This window comes from Neolamprologus brichardi, chromosome 17 (genome assembly GCF_056152115.1).
Source record: "Neolamprologus brichardi isolate AB-2024 chromosome 17, ASM5615211v1, whole genome shotgun sequence".
In the NCBI taxonomy this organism is placed as follows: domain Eukaryota; kingdom Metazoa; phylum Chordata; class Actinopteri; order Cichliformes; family Cichlidae; genus Neolamprologus; species Neolamprologus brichardi.
In genome coordinates this window covers 4,767,704-4,787,652 of record NC_142120.1, presented here as the reverse complement: position 1 = coordinate 4,787,652, position 19,949 = coordinate 4,767,704, and the positions used below count along the sequence as shown (strand labels likewise).

General features: G+C 40.6%; 1 protein-coding gene across 1 annotated transcript in view; it reads right to left on the bottom strand.

Moving 5' to 3' along the window:
* Window positions 1–19,728, bottom strand: part of slc2a13a (solute carrier family 2 member 13a) — a 99,960-nt gene extending 80,232 nt beyond the window's left edge. The window contains exons 1-2 of the mRNA XM_087831145.1: window positions 18,868–19,728; window positions 1,220–1,379 (exon numbers count right to left, since the gene is read on the bottom strand). Of these exons, the coding sequence (XP_087687271.1) occupies window positions 1,220–1,379; window positions 18,868–19,438 (731 nt within the window). The 5' untranslated portion in view covers window positions 19,439–19,728. The remainder of the gene's footprint in view (window positions 1–1,219; window positions 1,380–18,867) is intronic.
* Window positions 19,729–19,949: the final 221 nt, after the last annotated feature.

Sequence of the window (19,949 nt, the reverse complement as noted above, 5' to 3'; positions counted from 1 at the left end):
GTTCAGCAAGCAACACGTGGTTTACCTCATTAAAATTAAACACTGGGGAAAATGTCAAGGCTTTTTTCGATTCCTCTGCTTAAAATAACCTTAACATGTAGATTAAGCGTTTAGATTAATCGCTGCACATTAGAGAAAAAGTTCCACTTGCTAGAAGCCTTGCTTGAGAAAGAAAATCAAAACAATAAAGCGTCACTATCTAATATCACTGCATAATTAGTTTACCCTAGCAAAGGCACACTATGCTGCACTGAAGTGTAAAAAACTGCAGGATTGCTCTGCAAGCATAACATAACATGTGCCAGTAAGGCAAAGAATAGGAGGCTATAAGAAAACTACACAGGGTAAAAGGAGGCTGTAATAATGATAAATTGCTAGAGACTGCAGTAAACAGCCAGAAGTACAAGGTTTTTCTTCTTCTGCGAAGGCAACGACGTCAATCTGAGAACATCTGTAATCTTAACTCAATCGGTTTTCCATTATCATTATGAATCACACCAATCTAAGGCTCCGAACAATCTCCTTTGTGTCTATCAGAACTGCAGCCGAGGCAAATCCTTTCAAAACGGCTAATTCTTATCAACAGTATCTCGCAGCTCAAAGACTCCGAAGACCGCGAAGCTGCGTTCAGTGTGACACGAGGAAAGGACGCGAACAGAAGAAAGAGAAAACAAGAGTATTGCTCCAACATACAGCACAGCTGCTCCCAGTAAATGCTAAAGACTGACCCGTGCTTGTGTTGACATTTTGAATGAGGGTTTGAGCCGGAATGAAAAGATTTTCTGGCATTTCATACGCTAAGAAGCCAAAAAAGAGACAATGCTATCACATCTGATTGTATGACTATCATTAACGAAGGCGGCGCTGTTTACATCCTGTGAGAAGCGTAAAAGTTCTGCTTCTGTATTCCTTTTTCTGTTGAGCTACAAATTGCGGTGTGGAAGGTGCTATAACGCATTTTGCGTGCACTGAAAGGTGGAGCTTGGATGTAGCTTTGGTTTGAAGAGTGAATTCCTTAACCCTGTATTTCTTCTTTTAAATGGCCACTAGAATGGTTGGAAAAGTAGGGGAAAAGTGGGAAAACTGACCTTGGATTGAGTTTCAGGAATGAGCGTTATTATTGGCTGACAACTTGTGAATGTCGAGTGTTTCAAACGATGGTTCGATAACCACTGGGGGTGAAAGGTGTATGTGGAAAGTTCACGAGTGTGTGTCTGACCTCCAACCGTCATGGCGCAGATAGCTGAAGGCTCCGTCGATGAGGCTGGCTGTGAACTGCCCCCCCGTGATGAAGAGGGTGTTAACGGTGACTAGCTGACCCCTTAGGTGGGGTGGAGAGGCCTCAGCGATGTACACGGGAACTGTCATAGAGGCAATACCTATACAGTAGAGGACAGAGAGGGAAAGGAGACGATTAGGAGTAGGAACTATCAGCTGAAGTAGAACTTCCAAATGTCGACTTACAAGTTTATATAGCAAAAAACACATTTTATCCATCTATTTTCTTATGCATTGAAATTCATGGTCGAGGGGGGACTGAAGCATATTCCACATCTTAAAGGTGAGGTACATGGTACACCCTGCACAAGTCACTAGTTTGCCTCAGTGCTAAAAGTCAGAGACAGCCTATTTACATTCACATTTATAACTATGGGCAATTTAGAATCACCAATTAACCTAACCCTGTGTTTTTGGACTCTGAAACGAAGCCCTAGCGGCTAGTGAGCATTCATGCAGACCCAGGGAGAACATGCAAACTTAAAGGTCCTAGGCAGGATTCAAACCCAAGGAACTGAGTTGGTCATGCTCAGTCATCGAGGTAAGGAAATCCCAGGAAGTTGATTCTGTTCATTTAGACGTTGTTCAATCCAACTGACGACCCAAAAGTGGCACTCAAGTATCAGGAAAAACAATATTTATGCCGCTTTAACCATATTTAAAGTTAGCAGACATACCATTTCACAATCACTTTATTTCTGTGATACATTTCAGCCATTTCATTCCCACAGACATGCACACTCGAACATGGTAATTGCAGAAATAAAGCGTACATTACAGATGTTAATTTAATTTTGTGGAATCTGCAGTGGCCCTAGACTAATCATCGTGACACTAATCTGACATGTTATCGCTTTGGCTTGTTAGAACAATTTTAAAAATGATTTAAACTGCAAAATAGCATTTTTTAAATACAGTAAGTGACTTTTACAAAAACAAATGTGCACACTTATTGAAGTTATTTGGGTAATGTTTGCAACGCCTACAAAAAGTTATGCTTGGTCTTCTTCAGTAAGTTTGACCATATTTGCTCAACGGTACCAACAGTGATGTCACAAAGATGTTGACGTAAATCCAAGAGACAGAAACAAGCATACTGCAGTGTCTTCCAGTGTGCTACTCACACACGGTACACAGGCTGACCACACACAAACACAAACACAATGCACACTCTCAAAAACACAGACCGAAACGTGTGCGACTGGATGTCTGACGAGGTGCCATGAGGCTGAGGCTTTCTGCAGCTGGCTCCCCAAAAGCTCTATTAATAGTCTGCCATCTACACACCCCACTACACCCCTCGCCTCCCTACAGCCACCGCCCTGGCCTGAACGGCCGCCATGACTACGTGGCTACCCGTCGCTATGGAAACCACTTGCTGGGAAACGAGCCACGCTGTCTCCAAGCGGGCACCACACTGTGGCAGCTCTGGGAAGACAAATCAATAAGCAAGATAGGAGGAAATTTACTGTTTTTCTTTCTCTCCCTTTTTTAAAATTAATTTGTTCACTGCTTTTTCTCAAACAAGAAGGACGAAAAAAAAATCAGCATCTTGAGGCGTTTAATAAAAGAGCACAAAACCCCAAATTACAAACTAATAAAAGGTGAACTGCAAGAGAAACTGTGGTTTAATGTCAGATTGGAAATCCGTGTGCGTGATTGGGGGATGGGCACGCCATAACACACGTGGAAACACTCCGCTCTGCTCTCACACAACCTCGAACTGCAAACACACCCTAAGGATTTAGAGTCAAGTCTTTATCTTTGTTATGGCTAAAAAAAGGATTACCATCTGATGGCGGACATCCGAGATCCAGAACACCCCCTGAAATCGAATCAAGTGCTCTTTGGCAATGAAGCCTGTCTGCTCAGCCCAATTTAATAGAAATGCATTTATAAGCCTTGGAGACGTCCTGCCGAAAGATGAATGCAAGACAAACCCAATCGCGTCCACGGGTTACACTAAAGTTAGGATTCTGAAACTTTGCCTTGTGGAACTTAGCATAACCATAAATATCTGGGGGGAAAAAGCATAGATGTGTGCACTGCCGTTCCCTATAGCTTTAGCATTCAGCTGTTACGGTCCCTGTCTGATCTTCAGGAGCATTAGCATCACGCTCTGCTGCACCTTTAGCCAAAGCCTTTGTGTTATCCTCTCTTCTGGACATTAAATTAGGAAAACAAAGAAAAAAAATGTAACAAAAAAAACCTCTATCATTCTAACAGAGCTGTTCAGCAGGGAGTGTTCATCTAGGCTTTAGCAGGGCTTAGAAGTAAAAGTCTTTATTTATCGTTGGCTCACTAACTAATAGCTGGAACCTTTCCACACTAAAATAGACATGTAAATCCCATCAGTGTTAAAGACATAGAACTGAGCCTGTCTAATGACTATTACTCTCCGTGTACTTGAAATGTGCTGCTAGGAGGCTTTTAATAAAACTGATGGAACATCCAGCAATTTAAAACAGTGGCATTCAGCCATCTCACATACAGAAACTACTGCAGAGTCTCTTGGGAATTGTAGTTTTAAAGTCATCTGAACCCAAAAAGAAACAAAGTCACAAATGACCAAAGCGGTTTGTCTGCTTTAATTCCTCTTCTGTTGCGTGTGCTAGCCTCATGCACAACTCCCATCATTCTACCTGTTTTAGCCTTATGCATCACTGCCATATCTCTGTCCAAGTCCCGCCTGCTGCTATAGCCCGCCATATGCCTGCCGGCGAGATACGACAGCTGATGTTGTTACATTTAGTGAGCAATGAATCATGTCCATTTCACATGCTGCTGCAGGTGGTGACGGGGAAAATATGTTAGAGCCCATCTGAGCATACAGGCCAGGAAAAAGGTTAAATAGTGTACGGATTCGCTTCGGCTTATCCGTCATCTGGGATTAAATATTTTTGACTGAGTCTCTGGAGTCCAACATCGCAGTGACTTTTTCTGTTTATTAGTGTACCTTTCTTTTATTAATGCACAGAAAGATGATTTGGAAATTGTATAATATACTAGTGTAAATATGAAAACAGTTATATCTTCTTCTTTTTTAATATACACCAATAGTTTAGAGCCTCCTTTGTCATATTTTTCTTTACATGACAAGCCAAATGTTTACACTGGGTGCATTTATTTTATTTACATGAAAGAGTTTTAACTTGGGTTTGTAATTAACTGAACACTTACATCTGTTTTCTGAGGTGATCCTGAGACCAGTGAGTTGTAAATGTTCTCTGTGTCCTACGCTCTAATAGTTTAGCTCATGATAAATAGATTTTATTTTTTAAACACATTTTTAATCTCATCTATCCCTCAGAGCACTTTTTACACTGCAAGCTGCATCCGCAGACACTTTTGAATGCGTTGATCCATTAGAGGGTAACTGGGTTTGAGTACCTTGACCAAGGACACTTCAGCATAGGGTTGCTGGAGCTGGGGAACAAACCAATGACTAGGGATGGGTATCGTTTAGGTTTTATCCGATACCGGTGCCAAACCGGTACTTTTGAAACGGTGCTGGTGCTTAAACGCTGCTCAAACCGGCACTTAAAGAATGGAGAACACAAAATTGGTCCAAAAACCTCTCATGTTTAGCTGTTTTTTTGTAAAAAGATAACAATGTTAGCCTTTTCTGCAGCTATGGGGCATATATGGTATCATTCTTGGCTGGAAGCAGTGCTTACACAATGGAAAAAACACAAACTTTGTCCAAAAACCTCTCATGTTTAACTGTTTTCCACTTTTTCTTTGGTCATTTTAGCCTTTTTGGCCAGGGTGAAGGGAGTATCTGCCATCAAACAAGAAGACAGCCGCATGTAGCTATGATGGTGTTTGCTAGTTCACCTTACATGCATTAATGTAATAACGTGGTTAGCCTACTCAACATAAATTACACACGAACAACATTAAGCTACTCACGCAGAGAAGAACGGCTGCTGCTGCATCATCATCCTCATCATTTCTGCTACACTGGCAGGGCTACGGCTACACCCGCAGTAGATGTGCTCGGTGTGAGGTCTGCAGCAAGCTATCAAATATGGCGCATTTCTCGGCTTTAAAAAAAAAAACCCGCTATGCGTTGCCAGGTGTTTCATCGGATTTGAGGTGTTACCTCCTTTGACAGTATCACAGTATCAGCTTAAAGCACTTGTTGCAGCTGCTGAGTTTGCATATTTTGCTGTGAAGTACAGCCAGACTTTTGACCGCTTCGCCTTGGGCATTTTTAATCTGTAGCTCTGCTCTAAAAGAACGTATGTACCTGGCCCCGCCTACTATCCTCGAAACGTAAAATGATTGGCTACCCATCCCTACCAATGACCTTCTGAACAGCAGATAACCTGTTACAAAATCTCAGTCAACAAAAACAATAAGGTTTTTGGAGCTGTACTTGAGAACTGGATAACCAGTGTGAAGTGTATTTGACTAAAACAAATACCATTACTTGTAATATTAAGTAATAAAGACTTAGGTTGGGTGGCTGTTGCCTCACAGCAAGAGCAGCAGTTCCACCATCAGGGCAGGGTCTTTCTGTGTGGAGTTTGTATGTTCTCCCTGTGTTTGTGTGGGTTCTCCCAGGGTACTTCGGCTTCCCCTCACAGTCCAAAGACATGCAGTTAGTGGGGATTGGTTAATTGGAAACTCTAAATTGCCCATAGATGTGAATGCTTGTGTATATGTGTTAGCCCTGTGACAGTATGGCGACCTGTCCAAGGTGTACACTGCCTCTTGCCAAAGTTGGCTGGGATAGGCTCCAGCATCCCCCACGACCCTGAAAAGGATAAACGTAAGCGAATGGATGGAACTTCTATGGTTGACTTCCACATTGTCAAACGTGTATGATAGCTATTGCATCCACCTGTGAATGATTTCCCTCTAATGTTAGGCTATCTGTTGCACACCGTGCTTGCAAGATTTCTCTGAATTTCCTGAAACTTTAAATTATTTTATATACCTCTGCATTTTGACATCGATAAACTGTTTGAACTGTTTGTCCTATCAGTCTTTCACAGAGTTTTCCCACCCTACAGACACTTCTAGGACGACGTTCCGGGACGCTCCACATCATGTTACTGACCTGCTCTCAGTTAACTTGTTGTGAGATGTTCAACCAGATGCTTTGTTAATGGTACTTTTTTCAGTCTGTGCTCCTGACTGAGTTGAACTGATATCAATTTAAAATTAAAAGAATAAACACTATTTTTATTATTCTTAATAACATATAGGTCAAAATATAGAAGAGATTTGCTATTAATTTTCCATTTATTTGCACTGAAATCAGCATTCCATTTTAAAGATCATGATTGTATGTTAAATCTAACTGGATCCAATAAAATACGGATTGGAAAACCAAGCTTTGTTCCTTCACTCCTTACCCAGGAAATAGATCCCTCTGCCATACAGAAGACCAGCTAATTCAGGGAGATAATATATTTACTTTCAGAATCATATTTCAAATGGATTATGTAAATTATAATTTTATCTAGAAAACTATAGATTAGACAAAATTACTGAGCCACACCTGTTAATCTATGAATTCAGGTATTTTCTGTCCCATTGCAACAGGTATAAAACATCAAGCACCCAGTCATTCAATCTGCCTTTACAAACATCTGTGAAAGAACTGATTATTGTTTTTATTATTAGTATTGTTATGATTAGGATGGCATTGTTGCAACAATGATTCCTCTGGCATTAACATCAGCATGAGAACTGTGCACTGGGAGCTTCACGGCATGAATTTCCATGTCTGAGCAGCTTCCATAAGGTTTAATGTGTAGGTGATCCATATTATGTACAGAGTCTTGCGTCCAAGATGTCTGAAGAGTAGGTTGAAAGGTTAGTATTTTCTACACCAGCTTATTCCAGGTAGGGCTGCCACGATTAGTCGACTAGTCACGATTACGTCGACTATCAAAATCGTCGACGACTGATTTAATAGTCGACGCGTCGTTTGAAGCTTTGTAAGATCACAAAAGACGCAGGAATAAATAGTAGGATTTAAGAGTGTAATAACGGACTGAAACAGAAGATGGCAGCACTGCATGTACAAGGATACCAGCTGCCGTTAAACCCCAAAGAAGAAGAAGCTGTGTCCCAGAATTCATAGCGCAGCCCAGCTCAGTTTCCAACAATGGCGGCAGCTAGTTGGTTTTAATATTACTCTTATTATTCTTTCTGGGTCACAAAATAAACGTTTAACATTTAACAGGCGAGAATGTAACTGTGTAAACCTCAAATATCTGCTCAGTTTATCAAGACACCACATATTTTCAAAAGCGCTCCAACGTTTTCGGAGATGTCTGTTACCCACTAGCTTGATAGCTAGCCGGGGGCAAGGCCTACTAGAGCCGTGAGAGCACCGGACTCCCGGCAGATCATTTTCAAACCCACCGCCCCCTTTCGCTACTCAGGTTAAACATATATAAGTCACTTAGATAACTTAAAATGTTATTGTTTGGCTTTTTTTTTTAGTATTTTATTTGTTCCTGACTAAATCAGTTTGGCTGAGATTAAAGTTATAGTTTTTACATAGCTGAATAAAGGTCAAGCAAACAACTGATTATCAGAAGTGTGAGATGCTCGAGAATATACTCCGGTGTCCCGTTATATTTTAGATAGCAAGGAGTTTATTAAACTTCACCGAAACAATCTGCAAATTTCATTAAAATTTAATAAACTGTCATCTTGTCTTTATTGTTAGTTAGCACATACCTTAAACACTTAAAGCTGTAAGCTAATGATAGTTATATAAGATCAGATGCTGCTGGTGCAATAAGCCGTACATTTTACGTCCAGTGGATGATGATCTGATTAGTCGACTAATCGCAAAAATAATCGGTGACTAGTTGACTATCAAAATAATCGTTTGTGGCAGCCCTAATTCCAGGCATATGAATATACAATATTTGTCTTTAAAAACTAACACAGGTTGTTGTGTGTCAGCCTCTCGCTGCATCAGTATCACTGTTTTAGAGCACACATACTTAAAAAAAGTGACAGGATATGAGTAATGTCAAGTATTCATAATCCTTTATAATTCTCAATAGTAATAAAACTAAAACAAACAAACAAATTAACTCGTGTTATGAGTACATTTCTTAACTTGAGTGTGAGTCCCTTTACCAACACACTTGCACTATGCTTCTTTTCTTATTAATGAGCTCTCTATTCAGCACTGAGGACAGCTCGCAACACTCACACACACAAACACACAAACGCAGTCTGAAGTTGCTGTCTGGTCTAAGCAGGACACTTAACAAAGGATCTGTCTGGTCTTCTAAAGGCGGGCTCTAGGCACACAGTACAAAGGCTAGGACTGAGACTTGATCAGAAGAACGAGGGAGATACTTCTTCAGAATCTCCACGACTATGATCTTGACAGACAGAACATTTTCTGGATGTGTTGTTGTTATGATGTTGTTCTTATAATGGAAGCCGATTTTTTAGGATCCTCTAACAGAGGAACATGCAAAGTAAGGGGAAGGGAAAAATCTGATACATACTTTTAAATGTGTGTAATTGTGAATCGTGATTGAATGGATTGGTGAAAGCAGGAAAAGCCGTAACCTTTCGTAATTGAATTCAGTAAAAAAAAGTAACAATTTTTGATTGGTTTCTCTAAAAGCATGTTATGGAATAATAAGACTTGTTCTGGAAGGCTTAATTCAGAAATTAGCCACTGCTAAATTTCATGCTCTGGAGAGTCAAAATGCGCAAATGTCAAGCCGAACCCAACTCATCTTTTAAAAACTTGACATTTAAGTGATGTAATTTGCACATTAAAACAATATTATGCGCATAAACAAACTTCTCATTAAGTCTACATTTAGGTTTCGCTTGGTTAGGAAGAGAATTGCGACTTAATTATATGAACCAACCAATTAATTAGCAAGCCTGCAGGTTGTAATTAAATGTTATCTCAGTGTAATTAACAGTACTATTTTTAAGCGGGCCTATCTCCTCTTTCAAAGAACAAAACATTTCAACGCTTGCAACTGCTAGATAATTTAGCCAGAAAACATAATTATACAGTCACTATGAGGGTGTCTGTGTGTCCTTTTATTTGTGCATGTTTTTTGTCTGTGTGTGAGGCATTGGATTATGACTAACTAAGCCAGCTGCATCAGAGGCTTAAGGCAGAAAAGAAACATTTTTATGGCTCTTTGTTGAACAAATGAAAATGCATCGTCTTGGGGCAAGCTCTCCGGTGATTGGTTAAATCTGACAAATGGAAAAGTTTTGAAAATGGAAAGTTTTTTGCAGATTAAATTTTTAATGACCTACCTTGTCCTTGAAAATGTAAAAAGAAAAGAGGGAAAACTTAGATCGCTTCCTTCGTGATCGTGGGGATGTCTTCTAGCATGTTAACATGAGCGTTGTTAGCTGTAACGTTGCTCTGTTTTGGAAGCATTGTTCGCTCACCGATGCCTAAAGCTGTTGGTTGCTTCACTGTAGGGCAGAGGTCTCCAACTCCAGTCCTCAAGAGTTACTTTACTGCAGCTTTTAAATAGATCCTTGTTCCAACACACCTGAATCAAATGAATGGCTCGTTAGCAGGCCTTTGCCAAACCTGATGGCATGCTGAAGAGGTGATTCAACCATTTGATTCAGCTGTGTTGGAGTAGGGATGCATCTAAAAGCTGCAGGATAATAGCTCTCAAGGACTGGAGTTGGAGACCCCTGATAAAGGGTGAATTGAGGATAGAGCTGAATAATTCCCCCAATATATCATAAACCTTTAGGACCTCATGTTAAGCATGTGTACTCAGTTGGATGCTTCCTCTTTGCGTCTCTTTGCCCCTGTCAAAAGTGGGCAAACTTTATTCCACTTTTATTGAAGAGGGTACAACTTTAACTGAGTTTTACTGATAAAACTGATAAAAGCAATTGCCCCTCTCAGTTGGAGCATGGAGGACAGAGCATTCACGATTTGCTCTCTGAGGTTTTAGCCATAATCCAACCATACCGTCATCCAGCCTTTACTAAAATGAGACATTTTTAAGAACAAGAAGTCTATAAGGAGCTGCAAAGCATATTCGAGTTGTAGTGCCAACCTATTTAACCCGCTGAGCTCCAAGTCCGCCTCTGTGAAAACCTAACCCAAACCGTAAGTATCATCAAATAATTTAGAGACTTTGAAGAAATCTCTGTGCAGAACAAGGAACAAGGCAAATCATATACTGGAGAAGAAAGACCAGCTGGCTCTTTATGAGCACTCAGTTTAAAAGCTGTAATCTCTGATGGTGTGATGGTGCTTTACTAAACTTTAAGTTTAATAGCTTAAACAAAAATGAGAACATCTGAAGTCCATCTGCAGATGAAGCACACCGGTAAATCAGCATTGTTGGTCATGAAACCAAACTGTTTTGTCCACACACAGTTAAATTCTCAGTTTTTCTCCTTTACTTTTATTTTTTGGATTTGTAATGCATAGCCAGGGGGATAAGCCAACTATGTGTCTATATCCATGATGGCCAATTGAATTTAACCTTCAAGGACCTGGCGTCCACATATGTGGACATCACATTTTGGGTTATTTAGACTAAAATACTCAATTTTGCTCTACATGGGCCTGATATCCACCTACGAGGACATTATACTGCTACTGTTCTATCAAAATTTTAAATGAATATCCTCATATGTGGCTCTCATTTTTCTTAAAAACAAAAATAAGGTTAAAAAAAAAATCTGGTAATTCTTTGTTTTTACATTCATCGGGCCCCAATCAGCCCAATCAGAGAGAAATTAAAAAAGCATGTCGTGGAAGAGTTCGGGTCTTAGGCTAATTAAGAGGATAATTTTCATATTCACCAAATTTTGTTTTCAAAGCCACAGAGAGCCACTGGTGACGGCAAAAGAGCTGCATGTAACAGCTCTAGACTTCCTCTAGGCTTTTTTTTTTTATTCAATTGTTTTTGATGTTTTGATTTTGAATTATGATTTTTTTTTTTGGTTCCCTGACTACCAAAACTTCGGAGAACAATTTGATAAAAGCAGAAATATTGACTGCCTGGTCAATGTCAGGGTTAGTGCTAGGGTAAGCAGTGGTTTCTTTGCACTGCTGAGTCTATCTATCTATCTATCTATTTATGTGTGTGTATGTATAGGAAATTATGGTTTGGATGTGGATAACTGTTTGACTGAATTTGAAAATACTAAATCAAATAATAAATTAGAGTTAGTCCCGCAAGTCTGGCTCAATATCGTCTGTCTGCTTGCGCAAGCACCAGCTCATATCGCACAACAGTCGATGTGCTTAGGCAAAGGTCAGCTCAACAATAACCAGGTTTATGTGTAGAAATACAAGAAGGCATGGCATGGCGGTGTATGGCCTTTCCTGGTTTGACAAACAGCTCTGATGACCTTTCCGGTGAGTCCTGTTCAAAAACGCTCAACAGTTGGCTTTTCTGAGAACTGACATTTGTGTTAATGTGCAGGTGATCGGACTGGGCCAGAAAAATTGCATGCAAAACAGGTTGCCTCATTAGCGTCTCCACCTTCAGTTTGCCTCATTGTCTTTGAGTGTCTGGCTCACGCATGCTTGGTTAATGGAGATCTCTGTATGGTAAAAATGTAACAGCACAAAAGGGAGGGGATACTTATGATGTAACAGCTGAAATGACCCATGTGATTAGTTCCCTCCCTCATAAGAGCAATCAGAGCTTGTTCAGTTAATGATGGTGTGCAGCTGACACTTTAACAGTCTCTGTATTTCATGCATTTATTTGCTGTTTTTTTCACTTTATCTTAAAATCTCTGAAAACAATTATTGCTTTTCCCTCAGTTTTTATTACTTTTGTTTCTAAAAAAAAAAAAACTCCAACTCAATAAATTCCTTTAGATTCGTATCAGTGTTATGACTGCTTGTGTTAATATCACAGTATATTTATAGACTGGTATTTCACTCTCGGTGTTTACAGCGGCTGACTGCCCATCACCTATGTGTATTAGGGATGGGAAAATATATATATAGGGCAATACACAGCAAAATATCACTCCAATTATAAACAACTGACACAAAATATAAATAATGTCTTCTTTTCTTTTTCTTTAGTTTTTTTTTGTATTCAGTGACAAACAGATCAAGGTTTGACCCAGATGATTGTCTTGCAATCGACTATTATTGCATATCATTGTATCACAGTACCATTTTGATAATAATAATAATAATAATAATAATAATAATAATAATAATAAGGCTTTAATTTGAACGTATTAACATATTACTGCGATATAAAAAACACAAATAAAATCTAAAACAGAAGGAAAATAATGATTATAATAAAATAACCTAATATGTTTAAAACGGAATAGAAAGAAGCATAAGCTGATTTAATCACTAGTTAGTAACGATCAATTATTATTTTTACTTTCTGTTCATGTCCTACCCAATCATAAATCCTTCATACAGTTTGCTACATATATTTGGCTTTGTAGCTCGAATAACAAACCAAGACACGTATGTACTTACAGGTATATACTAGGGGTGCAACAATACTCGTATCGGTATTGAACCGTTCGATACAGTGCTTTCGGTTCGGTACTCATATGTATCGAACAATACAAACTTTTTTATTTATTTTATCAACTTTTCTTCTGACGATGCTGTCTGTGTTGAGCGCTCAGTGGATCTGCGCTCGACTACTCCGCCTAGGCTGCACTGTCGAGCGCAGATCCACTGAGCGCAGCGCAAGCTAGCAAGACAGAAGCTAAGCTCGTTGCAACATGGCAACTGCCTCAACGCTACCCCAAATTGAACCTCCCCCACCCTCATTCAGATCTGGTGTTTGGAACTATCTTGGTTTTCATGTGAAGTATGACCCTGAAGGTAAGCGCGTCATGGACAAAAGTAAAACATTATGTCGGATGTGCCACGCGATGCTCAATTGGTGGGAACTAGTGCGTTAGCGCAGTTAGCTTGTTAACGTGTTGACGCCGTCCAGCCCCACGCACGGGGCGATCCGTTAACGGAGATTTGCGGCGTTATGGCGTTGATGTCATTTTAACGAGATTAACGCTGACAGCACTAGTGGGAACACAACAAATATGACTGCACATTTACGCCGACATCATCCTAGTGCAAAGACAAGTGGAAGCAGAGGAACAACAAAAACAACAAGCACGCATGCTACAAACTTTACCCGAGTCATTTAGACAGCCGTTAGCACATGATTCTCCTTATGGGGACCTGATATGTTTAATATGCTGCTGAGAATATAGCCCAGAAGAAGCGTATAGTATAGATTTTATTTTGGAAAGAGACATTTCTCTGTAATAAACTCTCTTTTCCAAACAGGAGTGATTCCTCGATCAGATTTGTTGTTTCAGCAACATTAAATTTAAAAACTGTACTTTTGAGTTAAAATATATATTTATAATTTTAATAAATGCCAATTTAAAAAGGCATGAACATTTTTTTGTATCGAAAAAATATCGAACCGTGACACCAAAGTATCGAACCGAACCGTGAATTTTGTGTATCGTTGCACCCCTAGTATATACATATACATACACACACATATACTCATGTTAACATTAGTATGGGTTTCTCAGGCCTATGTGCGCTTCAGAGTGACACAATATGGAGAGAACAACAAGACTACATCATCAGTTTATTAAGTGGAATAAGATACTTTCAGCTGCTCTCTTATTCAAAAATGATCACCACAGCGGGTTGCTCCATTGCACCAATTATCTTTGATTTGGCAGATTTCTAAATGAGATGGCCTTCTTGACACAAACTCTCCGGGATCTTTGGCATAAGCTACCCATTTAATCTATTTTCTTCTCATATTGTAATTTCCACACAGAGCTGCAAACAAAATACATAATTTGTCATTTAATCATTTTTATTAATCTGTATATATATTTTTTTTTACAAGAAGTCAATAAATTAAAAAATTTCCAGCATCTTATTTTGATCAACTAGCAGTACAATGCATAAATATGTTCCATTTACATGTCTACAACAGAAAAACAGAAAAAATATTTGCATAAAACACTTTTTCTCGCCATGATCTAATCAGTTATTCGAGTTTTCTTTCTTTCAGCCCTACTGATACGAACATTGTAAACCTTGTGTCCCACCCTGTCGTTTTAAATGTCAAACAGTGTATTTACTGTACTTAAATAGAGGTTCTTAATCCAACTTTCTCTAACTTAATAATGGCCATGCTTTAACAATACTTTAAAAATCAAATCCTCTACAATTCAGATGAAGTAATCGAAGAAATCATTTAGAAGCTTTTCCACATTTGAAGCAGGGAGTCAAGCACAAACTCAAAACATGCCTAAAATGGGTGGATGGAGGTTCGACAGGGCACAACGACTGAGACTGAAGAGTTTTCTGAGCATTTTCACACTGTGTATCCCACCGTGTAATTAGATCATCAGAGCCACCTGTCTAATTTACCATGCTAGCTAATTAGAAGTACACATTCAATTTATTTTAATCAGACAAAGTGGCAGCTATTTGCTGCCATTAAAGAAACCCTTTTTCTATCAAGTGTCAGGTTTGTTTGTGTAAATGATGAGAAAAAAAAGAAAAAAAAAACACTTCTGCAAAGTGACATTTACAAAAAAATTCAAAAATTTAATAAAAGATAAGAAAGCAGCATTTGCTTAAAGTTACAGTGTGTAGGAAATCACCACTAGATGTCAGTAGATTGCAGACTGCAGGTAGGCTTGTGCTAAAGCCTATCCCGATTACACTGATCAGAGTAGTCGCCCCCTGATGGACAATAAAAATAAATTCAGGATTGGTCTTTACTTTTCAGACCAACACGTTCCATCCACCTTTACATACACATTATAACTTTACAAACTAGGGCTGTGCTACATCATATTGTACACGATAAAGAAACGTTTCGTCACTCATCCAAGTGACTTCTTCAGTCTCGGCTGACTGCAGGTTTCCCCAATCTTATAAACAGTACATTTGCATAATGACTGAAACCAGCCCACTGAAGGAACAATGGGCTGTGAGGTCAGTTCCTTCATCATAATTGTGCAAATTCTCATGACCATTGATCAACAACCACTGACCAAGGATCGGGTCCCCCGACACAAACAGAGTAACATAGTGTACGCTGTTAAGTGCAGGAGGATTGCCAGGATTTATACATCGGGGAAACCAAACAACCTCTGGCGAAGCGGATGGCACAACACAGAAGAGCTACCTCGTCAGGCCAGGACTCTGCAGTCTATTTACACCTACAGGCCAGTGGACACTCTTTCAAGGATGAGGATGTTCACATCCTGGACAGGGAAGAACGCTGGTTTGAGCGCGGAGTCAAGGAGGCCATTTACGTGAAAAGGGAAAGACCATCTCTGAATTGAGGAGGGGGCCTAAGGGTACATCTTTCGCCATCTTACAATGCTGTGATTGCAGCCATTCCCCAACTCTCTGTGAATGGTACTTATGGCCATTGATCAGTGGGTTTTGGTCAGTGGTTGTTGATCAATGGTCATGAGAATTTGCATAATTATGATTAAGGAACTGACCTCCCAGCCCATTGTTCCTTCCGTGGGCTGGTTTCAGTCATTATGCAAATGTACTGTTTATAAGATTGGGGAAACCTGCAGTCAGCTGAGACTGAAGAAGTCACTTGGATGAGTGACGAAACGTTTCTCCCAGAAAACGCTACGTCCAGATGAACAGAATCAACTTTTGGAGATTTATTTTCCTGGATGATTGAGAATGCATCAAGATGATATGAAAGTATCTTATCAGGATATCATGGCTATAGCAACAAAACGCGTGTGCGTGGTCCTAGTGCACATGTCTAAGAGTCAGAGTTGCTGTCAGTGTCTGATGGTGATTTAGTATCTGAAAGGGAACTACTTCCACACTACTCACTAAATGTGCAAACAACAAACTTACTTCACTACTTGAGGCAAAAACACTGTTGAGTACAACAAGGTGGGGACACTAGCAGGTGGAGACGAGCGACCCAAATGCAAACAAATACTCTGCCGAGTGTCGCCGGAGCACTCCAGTTGTGCTCCACGTAACAGGAAGAGCAAATGGTGGATGGAAATTACTGATGCATGATGGAAAGGCATGGTTTTAAGCAACTGGTTAAAAAGCTGAAAAATATTTTTCAGTTCTATTACATGACAATATTCCACAACTTCTGCAGAGTAGCATAGTTCAGTTACTTTAGCTATTGTTAGATTAAAATTTTAAGCAGCTATTTTAATCTTTTATTTACATTTTCCTGGTAAAATATTGCCCAGGCCACTTTTTGTGTGTATATATATATATTTTATATTGCACTATAATGCTGCTGGTGGCACCTTGTTCCGGAAGATTCATACTTTAAGTTGGGTAGACTGTTATCAATGAGAGCAGTTCATTGGAAAAGAGCCTAAACAGAGTATACAATACATGCATTGCAAAAATGTAAATCTGAAATAAATACAAGGGTTTCCAGCATAACCTTTAAAACTTCCATTCATTCATTATAAAATTGTCTTACATCATTCCACTTACAGTAGTGCAAATTTAACCAAGAAGCTGTCATCATCTCCACATTTCCAGTGCCAGACAAACATGCAAATTGGAGTACGACTGGTCTTTAATCACACAAAAAGAATCCAAGTTCGAGTTGCTTCTCACAGGAAGCAGAAGAAATGCAGGAAAAGGGGAGCAAATTAATAAACGACTTTAGTTTGTTAAAGGGGTACACACTGAGCTCTTTAAGGCTGGTAGAGCTTAGTAAGGATCCCTGACCGAAGATGATAAAAATGGTGTGCAAATCCTCCGTGTATCACTGAAAGGAGCGCTTACTGGTCTCAAAAGAGGTGATGGACGAGTACCAAGCCTTGAAAGCCACTTTTAACAGCAGAGATGCGACTCATGAGTAACAGCAGCTGCTATAAATAATGTGAGGCATATTGAATTGTGATCAAAAGAAGCGTTGCGTGGAAAGGCACGCAGAGTGGATGGAAGACCACGCAGAGAGATGGATGATTCAAGAGGGGAGAAAGCTCAGAATGCAAAAATATTCAGGAAGTAGGAGAAAGGCAATGTGCAAAGGTGGGCTGCAGGGAAGGAAGCAGGGACGAGGCAGCCAATAAGACGAGTGCAACTCAATAATAAAGACAAAATCAGAGGCACTATGTGTCTCCTGTGTGCTTTGTAGGTTCATCTGGGCTTCCTTTGATGGGGTGATATTTATCATTCAGAATGAGTTTCCCCTTTATCACCTAATGATACCCAACCAAATCTAATAATGAGAACGATGATGATGATAATGGGGACTGCAAATTGTCTAACAGCCAGTGGCATGCAGATAAAGGAAGCAGAGGGCCATGCTGCGTAATTAGACGCTGCGAGTAATTGCAAACCTCAGGCCTGTGGTGGGGGAGGAGGAGCTACAGCAGCGATGCATCACCAAAACCACCAAAAGCTTTAAGATCTTTGACTTCAAGGGGCACTTAAGCCGAGTGCCACCTCTGTTCTTTCTAATGGCGAGCGAGCGAGGGGAAGTGTTGAAGAGGAAATCAATAAATCACATTATCATTAGCGCCGGGCAGGCTGAAGTAATTTCATTGGAATAGCAATTTGTCTAAACCTACAGTCGGCTTTGTTTCTTGCTCTGGACTGGTAAAAAAAACATTTCTTAAACAAAGACTCTGGGAGCGTGCATATAAATATAAATGCGTATATAGATATGCGTATGTAAATACGAATATTCAATATTAGATAATATTATAAAGTGGAATGATGATCCTTCCAAATACAAGACAAAATCTTTTAAAGGTAAATATTGTGGAGAGACGAGATGCAATCAGAAAACTTGCTGTCAAAATGAATACTGATCACCAGACAGTGAGTGTGAAGGCCCTGGTGTGTTGGTGGCTTTGTACAGTGCCGGTAGTATCATTTTCACACAGTCAAATCCATTTATGCTCACTGTTATGGCTCAGGTATAATATTCTGCAATATTCTCCTTAATCATAGGCGTCGCAACTCAGGCAATACTGCCACATCAGCCATGATGCAGAAGGAGAAATCAAAACTTTTTCAGGAATTCTGTAAAAGGAGCCGTTAAACCCAACACTCGTGTCTTCAACCCAGCTGTGGTGGCGGCGGCACGGCACGCCAGGTTGCAAAAACCCAGAGGTGCACCACCTGCAGAAAAGCAGCCAGCTACCAATAACGCCCATGATGTCAATATTGTAGTATGATGCTGTTCACGAGGTAAATATTTAATGGCTTTAAGGGTCCATGCGGCTGTCCGTGTGTCTGCCAGTTTTTTTGTGACACCGTGGAAAATCTCCACTACAAGGCACAAACTATACATGAACTCTAGGGAGCCGACTACAAGGAGACTTAAAAGAAATATAACGGCTTACAGTTACTCAGGTGCTTTACTTTTCAAAGTTGAACTTAGAACAAAGTATGTTTGACATCTATAGTTTTGCTACTTGGTAGAATGAAATTGATTTATATCTGTTAGCTCCATTCCCTCCACATTTTTTTTAATTTTCTTAATTCAGAATTTTTTTTAAAATTGAAATTTCTGCGACCCCACCCACCCCTTTTGCGCCCCCTTATTTCAAAAACCTGAAAACGCCCCTGAAACCTACCGAGCCCCAATCCAACGATGAGCCTACCCGCCAGGAGCACCTCTTTACCGGGAGCGCTGCTAAGGACGATCCCCCCGACGGCGAAGAAGAAGCTGGCGAGCAGTATGCACACTCTGCGCCCGAACACCCCGTTGAGAAAGCCGCCCAGCAGGGCGGAGAGGGCGGCTGCGGCCACAGTACTTGATATGAGCACCTCCTGCCACAGGGCGCTCAGGTCCAGCTCCCGCTTCAATAGGAGCATCGCCCCGGAGATCACCCCGGTGTCATAGCCGAAAAGGAAGCCCCCCAGGGCGGAGAAGATGGCCAGGACGTAGACGAAACCAGGTGTAACATCCTGCTGAAACTGCTTGCGAGCAGCTCTCTCCAGGTCTCCAGTGGACGAGGAGGGGGCTGATGGGGCACCAGCGGCGGCGGAAGCTCCAGTGGAGGCGCCCTGGCTGCTGATGCTGGCGTTGGACGGAGCCTTGATGAGACTGCGCTCACCTCCGTCGTTCACTTTCTTCCTCCTCTCGCCCATCAGGTTGCTCATACTCCGGAGGTTGTAGTCATGGTCGGCCTGCCTTCGCGACATATGGGAACTACAACACAGGACAGGGCTGCTGAGTTGTATTGGAAGCGTCTGACAACAAAACAAACACACACGCCCACCCAACTAACAGGCCTACCCCCCCCCACTACACTCAGCTTAGACTTAAAGTCACGCTGACTGTCCTAAGACACTTCCAAATAAAAAAAAGAAGCCCGCTGCTGAGTAAAGTTGTGCTCCAGCCCTGTTTATCCGCGCATGACATCCCTGTGGTCCTGATGGGAGAGTTGGAGAAGAGTAGGGTAGGAAAGGTGAGATAGGAGGAGTGTAGTGGATCACTTCGTCACTACCAGCGTCGGCGTGACGCAAAGAAATGTTGTTTTGGAAGCATGGAGCGGAGACTTATCAGCACCATCTTTTATGGGGAATATGCGGTCTGCTGTTGTTAACTGACCAAATCAGGCGGATTAATATGCTTGTTTATAAACATCAAAAATGTGTAAATGTCTGCTGTATAATTTCATTTGATGATGATGCTTAAGCCTCGTGAAAAAAC